This window comes from Parambassis ranga, chromosome 22 (genome assembly GCF_900634625.1).
Source record: "Parambassis ranga chromosome 22, fParRan2.1, whole genome shotgun sequence".
Classification (NCBI taxonomy): Eukaryota; Metazoa; Chordata; class Actinopteri; family Ambassidae; genus Parambassis; species Parambassis ranga.
This window is the reverse complement of record NC_041042.1, coordinates 6,592,318-6,613,517: the sequence shown is the minus strand read 5'-3', so window position 1 is coordinate 6,613,517 and position 21,200 is coordinate 6,592,318. Positions and strand designations below refer to the sequence as shown.

General features: G+C 43.8%; 1 protein-coding gene across 1 annotated transcript in view; it reads left to right on the top strand.

Moving 5' to 3' along the window:
* The window catches only part of kif26ab (kinesin family member 26Ab), a 59,693-nt gene that overhangs the window by 11,057 nt on the left and 27,436 nt on the right, over positions 1-21,200 (top strand). The window contains exons 3-4 of the mRNA XM_028395596.1: positions 11,355-11,825; positions 16,929-17,149. Of these exons, the coding sequence (XP_028251397.1) occupies positions 11,355-11,825; positions 16,929-17,149 (692 nt within the window). The remainder of the gene's footprint in view (positions 1-11,354; positions 11,826-16,928; positions 17,150-21,200) is intronic.

Here is a 21,200-nt window from a genome sequence, read left to right as displayed (position 1 = left end):
TTCTGGAAAGGTTATTCAAGCTTGTTGTGAAGACAGGTGTTTGTGTGTCTGTGTGTGTGCGCCTGTGCGTCACACTGGCATGGGGTCCGTGTTTGTACTAGATGGTGGGCGTGTTATTTTTTCTGTGTTTGGACACGAGGCCCTTTAAAGAAAACAGACATCCACTGCCACACGAGGACAGCACGGCAGCAGGTCGGAGGCGATCTCTCCTTGTTTGTGCGACTATGTTATCATCTCCTGTTTCCTGTCAAAACAGGAAAGAGCAGGGGCGAAAATGGAGGCTAGGAAAGTGCTGCCTTGATGTGTGTTGGCTGAAAGACCAGTTCTGCCTGACAGTGACCCTCCTGGCCAGGAAAAACAGACCCGTTCTGGGCGTAACCCACAGCGGGATACTTCATGGCGTTATTTTTATCACTTTCACAAAGCACAGCAAGGGATGCTTTTCCCAGCTGTTGACATAAGACCTGGTCATTTTTGTCTTCAAAACAGTGCTGCAGAGGAGAACGGGAGACGTCCCATCTGGCCGTGTCCCTTTGGCCAGCAGCCTCACATGATTGTAGTCTCTGTTTAGGAAGGGAAATCCTTTTTGACATTTTGTTAATCATGAAAGTGAGACACTCCTTTTCTCTGGATGATCCCTAGACCTCAATCACAATACTTTTTCCGTCAAGCTGGAGTTGTCAAGCAGCTTTACCCATCCATCACATGTATTTGTTAATTCTTTGCAACAGGATAACACACACATGCACACTCACACTCACACAAAGAGAAGCTAAATGTTCTTTTATGGGATGCAACTGTGAGTGCATTCCAGACTGTGGAGTCAGCTCTCCCTGTGGTTCAGGCGGTGGATTTTTACTAATGGCATGGCAGGTAGGAGCTCCAGTGTCTGCTGTGATATGGCTAAATGAGAAGCTACGGACAGGCGTGCTGCTCGAACAGCTGATTAAGGAGTAGGCTAATTATTGACTGGTGAAAAATGATAAGCACCTCTTACGCTGCTGTGCTTGAAGAGTCACTGTGTAAAAAGGAGAGTTGCTCTTGTGGAATTCCAAGAGTTTGGAGGCAGAGCTAAGTTTAGCTTTTTATAGGGTCTCTAAAAACCAAAGAGCTTCTTACACAAGAATGCTATTGTTACTCCGCACCGAATATGCGTTTGTGTTTAAGTTTTCTGTGTGCACACTGATGCCCGAGTGACCACAGCTGTTATTGATGTTATACAAGAAACCTTAGCTAAGAACACAGTGTTTTTTATTTGTGGGACTTGATGAGCAGCTGGACATGAGACTGGAGAGGTAAACATCAGCAATATCTCCTTCAGCACGTAGTGTCTGGATTGGCAGTAGCTGTCTGTTGCTTCCTCTGTGACCCAGATTAAGATGCAGCGTTTGCTCGCTGACCGAGGTCGATGTCATCAGCACGGAGGTCAGAGTTCATTTGTCTTTCCTGACAGATCTTCAGGTGGTGTTCCAGTGCCTTGGCAGAAGGCCACACTTATGCTGACCTCCATGAGTCGCGCAATTAGTTCCCCTTTGACCCCCTCACTCCCACAATCAAACCCTGAGCATGGACGGGGCATGCTTCTGCATCCTGAGGCCCACTTTACATACAGTGTGGCTCTGTTTGTGTGTTTTTGGCTGCATACTTCATTACATAGCTGTTCCACTCATAAATATGTAGCAGACCCATGAGTGTGTGTGACTTTTTTTTTCTGCTGTAGAGAATACAACTCCTTTTTTAATGCCTATTGGGTTTCTCTCATTGAGTAACTGTTCTTAAATATGTGTTTCCCATACTCTTAGATGCTGTTAAAATGTACCACTCAAAGGTCATGGAGATGGACATGAGCCAAAAGTGTAACTCTCTACACTTTGTTTGGCATCTTCCGTCTTTTCTCTGACTCTGAACATGCAATTCATCCTGAACCTGCGGCTTCCCTCCAATGGATTGCATGTTTCTGCGTGCTCCTCGGCTCTCATGGTGATCTGCTGTGTTGTGACATCTCATAAAAACAGACAGAAAGGCCTAAAGAATGTGAAAAGGACATTTCAAAAAAGAGCACACCATTCATCAGAGCTGTCAACATTTCATGATGCAAAGTGACAACAGTGACGTCATTGTCCACCCATATTGGCTTCCCTGACATGAGGATGGATGCAGTTTTGTAACCTCATTGCAGCTAAATACATTTGTTTTTACATTAAATTAACAAAGGTGAGACAAATAAAACATTCAGCTTGACCAGTCTTCACCATATGGATTTTAAGTGAAATTGTTAGAGTAGCTTTGTGTTGTAGGCCAAAAAACCATTTGCTGAATGTTATTGTTCCTAAAAGACAAAGTGGTAAAATGTGCATGTGAACATTTTTTGATAAGCTAAGCATTTTCTAGGATAGTGAATGAAAATCCTTCAGACTCAATAAGTGGATTAGTGTGCACTATTCTCCACCGAGATAGTTCAGCCTACTTCCTTATCTCTCTCAGATTCAACTGAATGTGTCTAGACATCTCAATTAGCCAGAAAAAAAACAACAGATTCTGGTGCTTATCTTTATGTTTTTCTACTCTCACCAGCTTTCAGTGTCTAGTTCTAATAAACAGACAACATGTCCCCGTTAATGCCTGGCTGAAAGCCCTGGGCTGATGTTTAAATTTCTATTATTAGTGATGATTGCATTCTCTGAGAAGTCATTGGCATGGTAATGACATCTTTCATGATAAATTAGCATCCCCCCTCTTCTCTGCCATACCTACACGAGGCTGTTGCACCAGACTGATTCCGCCTCTCGCAACTCTGCTGCTCCATTGTTCCGCCGACACGCAGCAGCTTTGTGAGACACAAAGCGTGTCACTCTTTGAGATAATGCTCTGCAGACTGCCAGTGGATGGGACAGTGATGCTCAGCACAGCTCACCTTGTGTAGGGATTTGTCCTTTAGCATATGAAAACTGTTAAAAAATCTTTTACCTCCTTCTCTTTATACCATTGGGATGTAAAAAAGGTAGATTATTATAGTTGTACTGGCACATGTGAAAATTAGATATATATGCCAATTAATATGAGTGATTGGTTGATACATTTGTTGCCCCAGATTGACGGAGTTAATTTTAGAAAACCATGATTTATTTTACAGATAGGCCCCTTAACAGCCATCCATTGAATCCAAGAATATTAAGGCCATCACCTTCTTTGCAAAATGTTCTTATTTGGCTTTCTTGGAGCCGGAGCCTCTGGGTGTTTCCATTGTTCTTTCATCTCTGGCAGGAAGTGGTGGATCCATGCCTCATCCATGGGTCAAAAAAAAGCACAGTAGGATCTCCCTTCAAAATGGAAGATTGTCAAATTACATATTGTTCTGAATCCACTCCTCACCAGCCTCAAAGAGTTTCACGACCCAAGGAGCTGACACCACAGTGATTTGGATGACTGTGGGAGATGTCAGTCAGATTTGTTAATGGTCTCTTGTGCATCATTCTGCAACAAGGGTTTGTGCTGAGTGACAGAGGTCACTTTCTGATGATTTATGCTGCACATGCTTAATTGACAGCTGTATGATTTATTTTAGGGCACACATTTAACAATCACACCTTAAAAAACCCCCCTGCTTAACAATAACCTCTTACTGACTCTCATTATGTGCCTCCAGTGTGGAGAGAGAGTGGGAGGGAGGCTGAAACGCTGAAACACTCAGCAGCAAAAAAAAAAAAAAAAAAAAAAAACTTGACTATATATCCATATGGCAGCTTGCCAGCATAATTATGTGCTGTCCATTCCAAGGGGAAAGTGGACAGAATAATTATTGTAGGATACTCAACATTTCACCTTGTCATCACTTTCACAGTGCTTTAATTTCATGAGTATGTGTTGCTTTGCATTTCTTATAGTTTGAAGGATCAACTGTTGCAGTGAGGATATAAAATAGGACCTTCATATGTTATTGCTCATGTGTTGTGTAAATGCTCCTCAGCATGAAAAATCTATTTAAATGTTGATCTAAAAATGATTAATGTGAATCATGCTGTTGATGTGTATACTGAGATTTTTTTCATCATGGGATCTGGAAGATGTTGATGAAGTACTGTATGCAATTACTTCTGTTTGAGCATGAGCAACTCCCTTTGCATTTTTCTTTGATAATTAACTACCCACATGCACACTCTGCATCTGCTCACTGCTGTCGCACTTTACACTCTGCGTGGCTGAGGGAGTCTCACGGTGGAGATTAGCTGCCATCAGCTTTTAGCAGCGGTTTGTTTTCTCTCTAAATAAACTGCAGGGAACTGGGAGTGTTGCGTTTCCAAGTCAAAACGTAGAACAAACTGCAGAGGTTGCAGCTCTCTTGGTGTGACAGTTCAGACAGAGGAGAAGCAGGTGGCTGTCATCACTGCCTACAGACTGAAAAGAGGTTTGAAATGCAAGTGAAGTAGTGGTTTGGACTGCTAGAAAGAACTATTGTATCAGGATCATCTGCTCAGTGGTGAGAGTTTTAGAGTGGGTACTTGGACTAAAATAGATCTCTCAACAAGCTCCAGTGGATACTGAATACTGCTTCACATTGCACACTGTTAAAATCTGGTATGATTTAACTATATGGAACAGTTAAAATAATCCATGTCTCAAATATTTGATTTTAGCTTTTAGCTACAAGCTGTTATATATTTTTGAAAATAGCAAATATTAATCTGTACCTATTAGTTGCTTCTGTGAACGTGCCAGACATTTTTAACCCTCTTCCTATCCTCCCCCTCACCCCTCTGCCTCCTGTCTGTCCTTGCTTTCACCTGCAGATTACAGCAACACCTGGCTCCTGCCTTTCCAGCTTGCCTGTTGAATTTTTCATTATGTACTCATTTTGGTCCGTTTCCATAGGCAGGCATGGTCGGGGGAAAAAAACGAAGAGAAGAGCTACCTTGAGAGCATCTCTGAGCCAAAAATCAGCCATTTTAATTAGAAATGCACAATCGTTAGTGCAAGTAAACACAATTCACTGTGTGTCTGGTGAGCACAGTATAGTAAGCAGCCAGACAGGCTCTGCTCCAGCAATGGGCAGGGAAGTGGAAAATATTGAAGAGGAGTCAAAAATAGGTTACTTTTTTTACAAATGAGAAAAGTTTGGAGAGACAGATCGTGTTCGTCTTCCCATGCGCACTATTGTTTTATTTTCCAGATCATTTTGATTTTGAGTTGAGGTAATGATTATTCACCACCACATGTCTAATGAAGACATATCTTTGGCATGTGCTAAATTTTCTCTCTTACTCCACCACTGGTGAATCCAGTCTGAACCTCCCCACATTCTGACCCAGGACAAAGCTGAAAGCTTGACAGATCTTGGGCTGAGACACTAAAGGCTGTCTTGCCTCCACAGAGGAGAGAGAGAGAGAGAGAGAGAGAGAGAGAGAGAGAGAGCGAGTGAGAGCGAGAGAGAGAGAGAGAGAGATGTTGGCAATGGGGGTAGAACTAGAATGAAGTCTGTCCAAACAGTCTGAAAGGGGCTTGTTTTCTTTATGTGCGTGAGTGAACAGGAAAAGGTAATTAACTGGCCAAGTGGCGAAAGACTGGAGTGATGGATGGGTGTGGTGTAAAGAGACACACACACACACACACACACACACACACACACACACGTCTTATGTAAAGCTTCAGTGAACCTTTTATATAATTACACTTTTATACAAAAATATCCTTGTGAGCCACGATCTGCAGCCACACGCTGAGGAATGGGGTCGACCATATGGAGTAGTGACACCTCATTATATGATGTCATTGATAGTTGCAGGGCTGCTTGGCAAAGACTCATGAGTGATTACATCTGACTCTATCTATGTTTAACCTTAGGGTCAACAGGATCTGTGGCCTCTTTTTGATGGACAGTGACACGTGTGTTGATGATGACAGAAGCTGTGGGCTGCAGTGTAACAATGAGCTGCTTCACAGGGCAAACAAGCCAAAAAGGCATGTCACCCCAGAGCTTATTTAACATCTAATATCTAATATCCTGATGCAAAATCGTGTGTGCTCTATGGGATACATATATGGCTGATTTGTCCCACCAGTGTCTGTGTGTCTTTGTGATACTGCGGACAGGTGTCGCTATCATGTCTTAAAAGTGTCACTAAGGGGTACGACCTATTTGCATTTTTCTGTCAGGGAGGACAGGACTTAACCACACGGGGCATGCAGACTGAAATCAGTCTCTGTTAGCGGCTCTTGGACAGATGCTTCATGCACAGGGATTTGGATATTTATTTCAGGGACTGGCTGGTGCACTTTTCTAAACAAGGTCATCTGTTCTGATCCACCTAAGGGGTAAGATTGTTCATTGTAATGTGCTGTTGAGGTTACATGGATACAGTTTGCTTTGAAATAGCTGCAGATTTAGATAATGTGAACTCATCTTCTCAGACAAATGGTTTACGCTGCAGTTTTTAGTATATCTTCAATGATTTTCCTATGATTTATAGAAAACACAGTTTTAATATAAAAATCATAGGAGACTCAGAGAAAAATGGGATCAGACTACAGCCTGTAAAAGGCAAGAGCAGAATCATTTGATTTTCATTCTGATTTTTGCCAATATGTCCTTCCCAAAAGCCCAGATAATTCGATAAGAGCAGCCTCATTTAGACAAAAGCCACATTCCAGATTAGGAGATGCAGCAGAGATGTTTCATCATTTTATGGAGGACTATTGTGTTTCTGAATAAATAAATAAGTAAATAGTTACATGAAGCAGGAAGAGTTTTACACACACACACACACACACACACAGAGGATGAACTACTTCATTACTGTGTGCCTTTTGTCTGAGGTAGGTAATGACAGTGTGCCTGTTTTGCTGGAGATACCCTCTCCTTGTTTGGGGAAAGTCTTATTACAGGTTTGTTTAATCTTGTCAAGTCGGCAGCAGACAGGGACAAACATCTGTTTGATGTGATTTGTTGAACCGTCCCATTCAGTGTTGTACCAAAGGCATTCCCACAGAGTTAAGTAGCATGCTAGTGTGACATCCTGAGTCATTGTCTTCTCTGCCTCCGAGCAGGCAGTGGTTAAATTTAATGGTCTGTATCCCAGATTTGCTGTGGCACTAAAAACTCTATATCTAATCAGACTCACAGGCCTTCCAGCTCTGTGCTCCTTCAGGGGGTCGGAGCAGAGCCGGCTGGCGTGGAGAGCGGGTCACAGACGTAGAGGTGGTGAGAAGGAGCAAGGGCCAGAGAGGGATTACACCGCTGGATGTGTTGCTTTTATCCTGGGAATGTAATCTGCCTTAATGCCCTGTGCTCACTCGGGGCAAGGCCAGCAGCTGTGCTCGTTATTCTCTGGCTTGGCTGTCAGAGTAAGCCCGGCTACCTGTGGGAAAGCAGGCCTGGTGGAAGCTCTCGTCCTCACCCCGAGATCTGAACTGGGCTCCTGCGGTTTATTGAGGGGAGGCGCAGGCTCTTTGAGACTTAAGGAGGTGGTGTGTGGTTAGGGTCAACACTGTCTCAGGCCAAGTAAACAGAGATGGCTCTGTCACATCTTTACAGGGAAAGTCAGGAGTTGAAAGGGCATTAGCTTTGGCAGCTGCTGTGTGGTCTAGATTTTACAAGAAATCCAGTCAGTAGGAAGTACTTAAGAATTGTGATCTGTAAACAGGACTGGTGCTGGTGAGAGGACTGATATAAAGCAGAGTGGTGTTGTAGTGACTCATTTTAAAGAATGTTTCCATGCTGGAAGAATAATAAAGTAACCTGAAAGGGGGAATAAAGTAACCTGAAAGGGGGAAGGAAGGAAACGAAGAGTGATAGAGCAATTTAATCTTTAAGTCAACTTTCAGGAATTAACCTGGCCTTTCTTTTTTCTTACACATTAATGAACGGCTACAATGAACACACTGGGGACTGAGGAATGCCTCAGTGCCAGGTCTTGACTGATTCCTAATAAATTTCACTTATCGTGAAAATAAATCTCACACAACACGGAACACAACTCTAAAACTGTTCAGATATGAGCTGACAAGCTGCTGGCTCCAGTATGAAGTTTTTTTTTTTTTTTTTTCATCATGGCTGGACGTTGATACAAATTTGCTTCATTTCTCTTCCTGCCACAGCTGCACAGGGTTATGAGGAGCTTTTATGCCTGGGCTCAAGTGGAACAGAAAATATGGTTTCCCAGAGTATTTTACTTTCAATGGAGCATGTCTAAAAGTGTCTCGGCAAGTGAGGGGCCTCATGCATTTCAAATCACTGTGACCTTCCCTTGATTTAAGTCAGCTTGCTATATCTGGACCGGCGCTCCTCATCAGAGACGTCTGACTCTGAATGTTGAAAAACATTTTGCTTTGTCTGGCTAGAGAGAAGGTGCGCTGACGAGACAAGGTAAATGGGTTGTGATTTGAGGAATGTCTGTGTGTGGTTCTGTTTGTACCCTAAGGAGGCACAGGAGAGAAATCATGCACATCTTTCTCCCTGTCCCCTCATCCAAAAGTGGTTACGGCTGAGCTTGTTTCCATCAGCCTCTGGGCATGGGCTGTCTGTGATGACACTCTCCATCAGCCTAGAGAGACAGTCAGCTGGATAGCTCTCACTCCTGCTGCTGCTACTGCCCTGGTTTTCATCACAGTTAGTGTACAAGACAAAGACAAACTTAGGTCTCTAAGGGCAGAGAAGGGTTCATTCCACAGGCAACCTTTTCTCTCGCCAGTGCGTGTGGCAAACCTCCTTTCCATAATAAGGCCATAGCCTCCAACTACATTTGTCCCTAGAGTTTAATAAAGATCAGTGCTGACAGGCTGTATACCAACACAACCACCCACAAGCCTGCAGGCAAGGGACACAACCTCGGCCCACCTCCTCCCACTTCTTTTTTTCTCGTTGTCCTCTTATCCTGTGCAGTTTAATTCTCTCCATGGATAGACTTCGGGTTGATAACCAAAACTATCTCCCTCTTGAACAATGGCTGACAAGGCAGAGCCCTGAAGTAGCTCAACGCCTCTCTGCCAGTGGGATTGCTTTGAACGTTTGGTTTGTGTTGATGCTGTGCTTTACATACTTCTCTGAAGCAGTGCTACTCTTCACACCCACTTGCACCTGTCAGTAATAGATCAAATGGATAATAAAAGATACAATATAGCTTGAGGGAAGGGTGCTCTCATGCATTGTACGTGTCATGTCTAAGGCACATGCTCTCAAACTGGTTAGTTTGAATGAGAGTCACCTGTTAAAGCTTTACAGCTGGCTTATTGTGTTCACTGGAGATATTGCTATATACAAACCTGTGTCCTCTAAATGATATGAAATACCAGTCTCAGTTTTCTTCTTTGCTATTCTTTACCTCTCGCACCATATAAATATGGACTTTATGGCCTTTATTTTCATCACAGCCACATCATTCTCCCTAACATCATCATCATCATCATCATCACTGGCACTATCATCCTCATAGACTCTGTGGCCCTGACCCTTCCTTCACTCTGCTGGGTGCAAAGCTTAAAGACAGCTTTACAGGAGAAGCCTGCTCCCTAACCTCCAGAATGCTAACGGAATAGCAGATGGGCTCAGCTTTGTGTGTCATTTTATTAGCTCCCCTAAATCAACAGCCAACAATGCATGGAGGGAGAGGTGGGAATTGATTTTTTTCATCTACCAGTTGCCCCAAGGTGGGTAGAAAGTGGTCAGAGGGTAAAGGGTGAAGGGGTGGAGTCGGCTGGTTATATTTTTGCCTCAGTTTCCTGTCTAGGCAACATGTTCATGAAGCCAGACAAGACTATGAAAACAGCAGCCAGCTGCGTTTCATCCAGCTCTGCTTTATGTTTGGTTCCAATTTGTCATAGACTGTTTCAATTTATTTCAAAGGAACTGGTGTGTCTTGTGCATATGTATCCTGCCTGAGCATCACAGAGACCGTTCGTGTGTCAGGATCAAGCAGCATTAAATATCTTTTTTTTTCAAAGCTCTATCATAGCTCTATCATATTTCTGCTATAAGCTTCTTATATTTAAATCTGTTCCCAACCACTATCAACATTCACTTGATAGCATACTGTATGTGATCAACCGTTAGCCAGTCGTCAGCCCATCATAGCTCTCATTTACAGTGAGATTTACAGGATTTTCTACATCCTGAGTGTATTTCCTACTCGGGCTTTCATCCTGCCTGTGTGTAAAGGAAGTAGCCAATATAGTGAATAATTAACCAGCACAGCTCAGTTAACATTTGGCCAGACCAGTTGCAGTCCCGTGCAAGCATGAAGTGATGCTATTGAGATTATAATCAGGCCACATTGAGCATGATTCAGTTTCATTTTTTTAGATTAAGAAACATGTGTCCCGTATTTTTTGCACTCCTGCTGGAGGTTTCTGGGATCACGCTATTAATTCTGTGGGTGTTTGCAGAGAAATGTAATTCTTTATATTGAGCTGTAAAGATTTAGCATCCCTCTGCCTGCCTCTGAGGTCTCTGGGCCTGTCGGGTTAGCTGTATTAAGTGGCACTGCATTAGAGCAGTGGATTGTTTTTTCCCCACTGCTTCACTCCTCCTGATCACCTCGGAGGTTCTACAGAGCAAAGGTCCCATAAACATTTATGTACAGGCTGTGAGCTCCTGTCTGAGGCCATGGCTCCGCTGGGCATAAGTATATAGTGCCCCTTTATGCCTCTTAAGAGACCATCTTGTCTGTGTGTGTGTGTGTGTGTAAATGTTTGTTTCACACAAAATAAAACTCCTTCATCTTGCTGCATATTTCCAACACTGGGAGACTCATCAGATGTTTTCATTCTTATCATTTACAAACAGCACAGCTTTAGACCATGTTTAGTGTTTCTTTTGCAAAGATTGACACCCTGGGCAGCCCTGTTAGAGACAAATTGAAAGGCCAAACTCTACTGGACACTGCCTCCAAAAGAAGTCATACACTGAAATCTGCTTGACTCTCTTTTTCCTAAATCCCCCCCAAACAAATAAAAGACACATTTTATTGTTTTTTAGTGTGAGGAATGTCTCGTGTGGGATCTTCTACTAATCCCTCTGAGCCCTTTTTCTTTCCTTACATGTTTGACTTGTTTGGTGTCAGGTCCCCAGCAGACACTGTGAAATGAGAATGTCTTGCAAACCTGATTAGCACTCATAGGTTGCATGCGGACAAGGTATTTCAATCTAAACAAACAACCATGTTAAAAAAGAGGAAGTAGTTAAAGGAGACAGTGATGGTCCCAGAGGGCCATCACAGACCACACTGCTAGCAGACCACTGACGTGCCCCGGAAAATCCGAACAACATACAGGAAATCTTTGTAACAAGAACGGATTTGAGATATGCTTCAGATCAATGCATTGAATTAAAGTACCCTTTGTTGTATGTGTGTGTTTTTCTGCAGGACCCAGGATATGCAACCTTCCTGTTCGAGCAGCTTCAAACACCTGGGATTCATGAACCTGGCTGTTGCCAAGTGTGCTCCACGCCTTTACATCAGCTGAGGCAGGAGGCCTTGCAGACTCTTCATGTTCCTGCCCTCACAATCAGCTCAGACATGGCAGCCTTGCCCACCACATCCTTTTTACCACAGCCTTCTAGATTTACTGTGTCAGCCTCCAGCGTTCATGCAAAACAAGTGTCCAAAACCCAGCCTACTACCCGGTCTGTCCTTCCCTTGGGGGAGCGGCACAGGGCTCCAGGCTGCTCTCAGAGTTCCTCTGCCACTTCAGGGCCCAAAACCAGTGTCCAGGTGACAGTGGCAGGTGGGCAGCTCACTGGATCCCTAAACACCGTCACCATCCAGGCACAGCAGTACCTGGAGGGCATGTGGAGCATCTCCAGGGTCAACAACGTACTCCCACAGCCTAAATCGGTATGTGTCCATTTTTACATTATTTCATGCATCTGGCGGGCAGGATACATTCCATTTTCAAGGATGTATGGCTGTCCACAAAGACTTAAACATCAAATTGATTACTTTATTGGCCTCAATTAGCTTACAAAATACATGTTATGTAACATCTGAATTAAAAATTCTCTTTAGGTTTTGGGGTCAGACCATCATGTGCCTGGATTGTAATATCACAGAGGTGAAGGAGCTTTTTCAGCCCAAAATATCTATAACATACTCCAATAAATGTTGTCTCTCCTTCTATTTATCAACACCACATGGAAGAGTTCGTCAAGTCATATCTCATCAGTACAAATGTTACATTTTAGAAGAATTGAAGCCCTGGAGAGAATCTGAGTCAGAATTCTGTAGGAGTGCTGACCTCTCATTCCTCGGTATTCAAGGAGCCTGAGTAATCTGAGGTCAGAGGTCATCTCTTCACTAATCTGCTGACCTCCTCCTCAAGGGCATTTCAAATGACCACCCCACAGCTTCACCATAACTCTTCTCTCATGTTGGCTCAGGCATTAGTCTGGGCTTTGTTTGATGTCAGAGAGACCTTAAAAGGTCCTAGGTGTCATGGGAGTGCTGTACCCTTGGTATGGCTTTAGATAATTTATTGGCATTTTTCAGCACTTCTGCAATAAAAGTCTTGACAGGGATATCTAGCATCTCTAAATGTAGGTCTGTGTGCTGAGAGGAAGGTGTTTTTGTGAGATGATGAGATGTGCAGTGACAGGGACATCTGGTTTGGGGCCTGATTGACAGACCTCTATGACATTCTACACCAAACAAACTCAGGGTACAGACCAAACTGCTCATCTAATCCATGTGCTTTAATACTTCCCATCTAAAGCTGTAAATGCAGCCATCGCTATTGCATTGATAACTGCAGCCTGTTACAGGTCTTGGCTTTCAGCTTGAAAAATTGAAAACAGATTTTCGCTCCTCCCTTTAACGTCAACAAGTGCCTGTGGAGATGGTTTATGGGAGTCCATCAAAAGCTTTTAACTACTTGAACGCAATCTAGGGCAAATCTAACAACCTGGCACACAGGGAGGAGGCCGACTTGTGTTCTCCATCTATGTGTCTAAAAGCAATTAGTGGCCCTTGGAGTTGGGATGAGTAACTCAGTGCCTTTGGCTGAGGCTGGGGCCCACCTTGGACAGAGAGAAGTGTACCTTCAGGACATTAAGTTACTAACACAGCAGAAATTGTGTTATTTTCTTCAGCTTGTTTCTTTCATTAAAACCAGATCATTCAGAATGACAACAATCCACACATGCTCTTGAGGATTGGAAGGTACATGGTGCCGAAGGCACAAGCTTTAATTCATGATTCCCTCTTGGTTTGTGGGGAAAGTGAACAGTGTTGTTCAGATAAAAAAGCAGAGATGGATTGCTTGTGTGTGTGGGACATATATTTTTTTCTGTGTGGCAACCAGGGAGCCTGGGGCGCTCCCACACACAGCCCATTACAGAGCACCTTGACTCTCCCATCTGGGAAAAGGCCCTGTTTAACATCTGGAACTATGTTTGTGGTTGCCTGTTGATGTGAAACTATCTGGCTGCATCATTATGATTGGCTGACACTGCTTCTTATGTTTAGTTGTTTATCCCACTTCTGACGACATCTTTGTGGGCAGCAGTGGCTCAGTGGTATAGCAGGGTTGTCCAGTAACCGGAAGGTTGGTGGTTCAATCTCAACACTGTTATATGTCCTTGGGCAAGACACTTTACCTGCATAGCCTCCAGTGTACTCACTGGTGTATGGTGCTCTTTGCTGGGCTGCCTTAAGCAATTTCCCCATTGTGGGACTAATAAAGGTTTCAAATTTAATTTAATTGCCTTGAATTGGACACATGGATGTGTTACCCTGATACACTTTCTTGCAGATTCAGAACCATCCAGGAAATCAAATAACAAGCTATGGAGCTATTTAAGAAAAGAAATTGAGCACAGTTCTTTTGCTCCATTAAATCTAGAACCACATGTGTACAAATCTGCAAGGACCAAGTGTTCTTGACTCATCAGGGTTTCTGTTATTGGCCCACTGGTTGGATGCTGCCATGGCGTGCTCCACTGCCACCAATTTGAAGCCCAGCAGATGATCTTGGCTGCTGCTGCTTTGGTGCAGCTGGGCTCCCGTGGCAATGTGCCACAGGCAGCAATGATGACAGAGGAGGAAATAGATACAAGAAAGAAACTGAAGAAAAATTCATTCTTTGCCAAACGTTTGGAATTTTTCTATTATCGACTTCACTCACTTTACAGTCACTCAACATCTTCTTTTGAGAGAGCTGAACAGGAAAGTGTTACATTAGTTCTTTTCTTACATGGTAGGTGTACAGTGTAGTTAGAAAGTGATTCTCACCTCAGCTGGAGTCTGTTGGTTACAGAGGCCGGCCAAGCACGAAGATTAACACAGGGCCTATTCACCTCGGCAGTAATCGTCTGCTGACTGCTGGGAGCAAAGGTCACAGGGGAGTCCTGTTAGTTTGGAGGAATATGGTCTGCTGATAAAATGCTGGCCTGCTCACATTGGACTTCATAGGAAGCACTCTCCTAAACCTCTTTCACTCTTTGGATTCTCCACTTTTTTCCATTATGTTCAGCTCTCTCCTACTTTGTCTCACCCCCGCACCCCCAACCCCTGTCTTTTATTTCCAGTGGAAAACCAAGGCAAAGAGCTCAGGCAGGGCGGGGGGTTAAAGGGTGGAAGGCCAGCTCATTACTGACTTTTGTGCAAACAGCCGTGCACACATGGCTCCACTGACACAGCCTAATTACCTGACCAGGGGATAGATCACACTTTTCAGTCAGAACCAGGACCAGTTCAGGTCCTAGGCTACAGAGAGCAGCTTGGCTGTAGAGCTTAAGTCCCCTGTCTTAATTCCAGGGGGAATACTCTTTTATAAGCATTGTGATGAGCAGTGTGTGTCTGTGTGTGTGTTTGAGTCTATAATTTATCCATTTTAAACTCCACCTGTGACCAGCTGTCCTCATTTGCTCCTGAAATTCACTGCCACTTGATTTTTTTAAAAACAGCCTCACATTGACTTAATCAGTGACAGATTTGATGAGCGGGACACATCAGCTTCCTGTACGGCTGCATGTGAAGTGCTCTCATCTTTCGTGCCAAAGTGTAATGGGTCTACTTCCCTGGTATGTGCTGAGTTCCTAACCTGTCACCGACACCAGCATGGTGTGAGGGTTTCCGCTCTGGCGGCTGCATGAGGATCTGTATTTGGCTCATTTCAGTTTGCAGCCAGTTTTTCCATCGTGTGCTTCTCAAGTCATAACTTTACACACCGCAGCTTGACATGTGACTTAGCCCCCATGATGAAGTCTCAAGAGAGCTAAAAGCAGACCTTAAACAAGGCTGTGATTCTTAACTCCGATAACAAGCTCACAAGGAAGAAATAGGAAAGTGGGAATTCATGTCATCCATGCATCAACGGCTCAAACAAATGGTTAGAGAAACTTTTCTGGGAGAGAATGTAATGCAGCCATGCTTTAATATAGCCACCCATTGTACTGCATATAAAGCTAACAACGGCAGGACTCCACAGAGTGTGAGCTGAGCCTCTTGTGAACGCAAGAATGTAAGAATGTCCTCACATCCTGATGTATAGCATTCACATGTCAGGCTTGGCATATAAATAGTGCAGCTGTCAGTCTGTGTTGACAAATGGCAGATAGTGGAGGCCACACACTTTATAAAAAAGATTGTAAATGATGTTATTTTAGTTGCCAAACATGAATCTAGGGCAAACAGAGAGGTGGTAAATATGCAGAGGGCCTGAACTGTGTTTATAATACATATCCTGTCAAATGGCACTGAGGCTGCAGCGCTGTAGTGCCCGATTCAAGGTCGTTGCTGATTACACAATATTCAAGTGTCAGTGTTATAAATGTTTTTTAGCAAAACTTTGGCCTTTATTTATTTAATTTCCGATGCAGAAAACCCACAGAACCAGTTCCTGTCAGCTGCTATTGATCATTGTCCTGCAGGATAAACTAGGAGGCTCCAGTGGGAATTAACCTTTTGTCAGCATGGTGACTCCAGCTGAAGTGCAGTCTCAGAACCGGCTTTTGGCTTGTATAATTAGCTCTGTGTCCTCCGTCTGTTGGTGTAGGAGCAATCAGCTGGACCACTGCAGGCGTCCAGCTGTGCTCCTCTTTGTGCTCTGTAGTTGCTTCACGACAACAGGAACATTAACAGAAGGCTTTATGTATCACACTATGCAGCTTTCTCCACCTGTGGTCCAGCAGTGTATCACCATTACCCTATACAAACACAGTGCAACTCCTATTAAGGTAAATGTCAATGCACAGTTATTAGATATTCTATTAGGTGCATTCCCTGTAACTTCTTAATCTGGTATGACTGCTTTTAGATGCTTTGCTACAGCACATACACTTTGCAACACATAAAAAGGCATACAGGTGCTATACTAAGTATAGCTTAATATCTTTAGAACAAGTAAATCATGGCTTTGGCATGAGTTACCAGAGCCCAGGGGCTGAAACAGATGCACCTCCCTTTACTCCTGTTCAACTAGCTTCCAGGAAAGGGTGTATTCATGTGAAGACAACTCAGATACCTCGTAAACGTTTGAAACATTGGAACGAATCTCACCTGTCAGGTAATTGTTAATTGTTTACTCCCTTTTGAAAGTGAGACGCTCTGACTCATCCTGCGCTGTAACTCCTTCCTCATTCCTGATGCCAAATTAGCCGTGGAGGTCTAGATATAATCAAGAGCAGGGTGAGGTAAATCGCAAGTGATTAAATTACTAATTAATGTGGGTTATCTCTTAATTACAGTAGGCTATAGCCAGAGCAACCTTGCTAGTGTTGCCAGAATCAATGAATGGTGCAGCATCCTTGCTGTTCTGTGGGGAGCTCTCTGCTGTGTATACTGCTGACTCCCACTAACCGGTGCTGGCTGCAGCAGCTGCCCGTCCATCTGTGGCAGAGGACAGCAGAGGGGGAAGTAAATGGAGTGGAAGAAAGGTGGGCAGGAGCAGTAGAACCTGTAAGTGGTGTTTGTGGTCTTATCTGTGTATCTGTGTGTCAACAGGCTCATGGTTTGATGGGAGAGTCAGACAGGGATGTCAGAGCATTGGAGGCCCCTGCCACCACCATGACCAACACCACCAGCAGCAGCAGCAGCAGCAGCAGCAGCACCCTGACGCCCTGCCGACTGAGGAGCTCCACTCAAGCGGGACTCCCAGTGCCCGTCACCTGTACTTCCACCTCCCCCTCTGCTTCCTCATCTGCAGCAGCCTCTTTCTTCATTAGGTAAGCTCCTCCCCTGTACTGTCAAATCACAGCATGATTCAGTCTGTCAAAACGTAAAAAAGATTAGACTGATAGGTGAAATGTGTATGCATACACACCTGCATGCATTCATAGTGTGTTGGTGTGCATGAAGACGAGATATGCACAGACTCGCCTTCAGATGTCTGCTGAAGGTTGCGGTTCATGGTGTTGACCTTCATGTGGGAGCGCCTACTGCAAGAAGATGTTGTTCTTGCCATGGTTGAATTATGGCGTGCCTTGGGATACACATCATGGAAGTAAATGAACCTTTAGTTACAGGCATCAGTGACAATGAATGGATAATAGAATTACATCATTTGATATGAAGACAGGGAGTGTCTCACGAAGGGGGCTTAGGTTAAGGCTGAGTATTGTCCTGAGGTATTTTATGTTCATGTTTTGTTTAGTTTTGCCTCCGGTATAAAACAGAATTTTTAATTTTTCAGCCTTACATAGTGGAAGCTCCTGCAGCTGCAGTAATAGGCCCTTATTTTGTAGTTGGATAAAACCAATTGGTCTGGAGCTGAGGGGATGTTTGTGAAGTGTTTGGCCCTGGTGATGCTGTTGCCCTGGAGAATACTTCACTCTCTCTAGGCAGGTGGATGGCTGGTGAAATGTGTTATATTGTCATTGATAGATTCCCTGGCAGGTTGGTCAGTGCATATATTTCATGCCTCTACTCTCCAAAGAGTGCTATGCTGTAATGAATGTTGGCAAAGGAAAGCAGGCTAAGAATGATGCATAGGACTATTGAAGCACTGCACCATAGGAGGTTGAGGAAACCAGTGAGGGGACTTGTGGAGAGTGACAGGAAGCCCACAGGGGGTCCATGTGGAGCTTAGCTTTTCTTCAAGGCACCCCAAATGGAGTTTGTCCTGCCAGCTTTCACAGGGTCTGAGTATATCAGTGGGACCATGAGACCTTTCCTTTGGCTAAGGAGGTGTTCCAGATCCTCCGCTAAATATGCAACTTCCTGTGTGTCTTGTTTCCTGCCTAAAACACAGTGAGGCGTGGCCCATACTAGGGTTCCAGTTCAGCTTAAACTAAGGGAAAAATAAGGAAGGTGGGTTTGTTATTTCCTCCATCAGGTCCTGCTGGAGCAGAAGGGGTGTAGAGAAGGTCCCACCTTTCATTTTATCCTATAGTTAATCTGGTGCCAAGAATGTGTTGTTTGACTTGGCCCACAATACTACGATGAAGATGGGCCAGCCTTGCATGCCATTGCATTCTGCACAAAGACAAATAGGTGGTACATTGAAACACACCCACTTCCTGACCCACTGCAGCTGCTGCCTGACACACTGATATCATAATCATCATCATCATCATCATCATCATTGTTGTCATATTGTTATTTTTTTGTCCCTTGTCATTTAGGGTAAATCCCCCCCAAACAAGAGATTGGAATCAATTAACAGTGTTTTTGATTTGCTCAGCACCTCAGGAAAAAAAAAGAAAAAAAAAAAGAAAAACGATGAAATTAGTGACCTTCACTTGATTGAAAACTCATATCTGATTAGTATTCTTTTTTTGTTCTCCAAAGATACAATTAGTGGGATGCATGTTTAAATCCTGAGAGCCAGGGATGCAGGCGCAGAATAACCAAACAGCAGTTTTTACCCCAATGGAGGGAAAGAGGGATCCTTAGACACTTGTCTGACATTCACCAACACTGTTCCACTCTGAGATGAAAATTTAATTAGAATGCAATTAGCCCGGATCTAGCTGCTCCATGCTAGTCCATGCTGCTGAGAGAACAGAGGAGCGCGATGAACAAAGGCGATTTAATGTTTAATATTTCATTGGAAAAATAAGTCAAGCATTCAACTGGGTAAAAAATAATTTAATTTGTTCCATTTAAGTTATCGCCTCAAATAATAAATTAATGTTTAAACATGTTGGTCTGTCATATTTTTGATATATGCTGTGTACAAACCAGTAATGTTTCCCCCCAGATTAATTATTTGTGACCCTGAATTACTTAATTGTTGCCTCATATTTCCTCATCCATAATAGTGTCTGGTTAAAAAAAAGAGATTTGCTCCAAAGCATTAACAAATCTACTCAGTATACACTATATACTTAAGGTTTATATGCTAAACTCAGCAGTTCCTTAAACTCTTATAAGGGATAAGAGATAGTTAATGTAATTTGTGTGGAGACATTATTAACTGGAAAGAACAAATTATTAATCAGAAGGAACTACTTATTAATTCACGAGGGTGAATTACTCATTTGTTCACATGAATTTATTTGATTTATAGCACAGATACCTTCCGGGCTGTGGAGACAAATGTGAAACTTAAAGTGCAGTTAGTCTCTGTGTTCTTGCCTGTGGGAGAATTTTCTCATTCAAATCCATCTACCCTGGATATTATCTTGTGATGCTGCTATTTTCTAACAACTGGGGAATGTCTTTGATCGTTTAGTGATTGCATCTTTCAAAGCATTCCTGCTATAAAATGTGTCTTTTATCTTGCTTCCTGTTTTTCTTGTAATAGTAAAAATCATCCTGAAATCCAGTTAGTGACCGCCTGGCAATTAGACTGACTCCATACAGTTGCATGGAGACAGGAGAAGCCAGAGGTCAAACTCTGACTGGATTGTGTGTGTGTGTGCGTGTACATATCATTATGTGTGTATGGCTACTGGGGGTGGGGCTAATGAATTTAGAGCCATGTGTTCAGCTGACTTGCACGTTAAGCACTGATTGCCTTGTGACAGAGCATATGATTAGTGTATTGACACAGCATTGTGTAATGAAACCAGGCAGGGCTCACAGCAGGAGCTAGACGGTGTGGCTAACTGCTGCCTCGCACATCCTTCTACCCATCTTTCTGTTCCATTAACACCTGCTGATTGTGACGGTGTGTTTGTTACGCACTGGGAATGTGGGATTTCTGAGTGCACACTGCCGAGTTGAGCCTGCTGCTCAGTTTGCAGCCTACTTGGATCAGTGGGCTAATTTCTGCATAGCAGCATGACACAGTTTCCATGGTCTATTGTTGGTTGCCTTATGGTTGTTGGGGGGTACCCACACTTATCACACCCTGGAGACAAGATGATATACTCACTGTAGAGATGCAGGGAGTAATGAATAGCCGATTGTTCAAGACCTTTGAGTCAGTAGATAGAGACTTCAGAGGTGGCACACAGACTGGCGGGTGGGCTGTTGTAGGGGCAGGGTGGACAGCTGTTTGCAGGAATGCAGCCCTGAAGGAGTGTCAGGAGGAAGTGGTTTTATGGTCATCCATCGCTGCCTCACAGCTGCTGCCCAGGTGAGTGTTTGTGCAGTAATGACTGTGATTGCGCAGAAGGAATCCTCCTGTAATTGTGGCAACAGGGCCATTTAGCCTCAGCTCTCCTGCCTTTTGTGTCAGCAACACTCATTCTGCCCTTCATCCCCCAGGCTGCAGTGAGTAACCATAGAAACAAGTCATTAGCTTGTGGGAATAAAATGTGACTGATTTTTCTTTCAAAAGTGGAGATTGGAAATCAGGAAGTTGAAATAGCCCTCTCCACTGCAGTGGACTATAATTTAGTCAGAGGGAGGGACAAATATCTCCATGCATGAAAAGTGGGAGCGCTGCAGGACTGTAAGTGTGTGTGAACAACACATATTGGGTGACTTTTATCACAGATGTATAGGTCATGAAGTTTGAATGAAGAACTCACTCAGTTCTTTCTTTTTGTTTGTAAATGAGGCAGTGATGTCAGGGGAAATGTCACAGTAGGGGTGATTCACAGAGAGAGGACAGTGCATGTGTTTGGTTGGCTGTACTATGATTGGCAGCAGGGATCTCTGTCACAGACAAATAGGCTGGGTGGATTATGTGGAGCAGAGGGTTGTGCTGAGCGCAGTGTATCTGGCCCACATGGCAGGGGGATAAAGACAGAGTGGGGCAGCAGCTTCCTGGGATGAATGTGCTTGTAAATGTTGTCATTCAAAAGGCGTGCTCAGACTGATGCTCCTTTCCAAGAGCATCAGGAGCAGGAGGTCTCTGCCTGTGGAGAAGAATATTGGATTCAC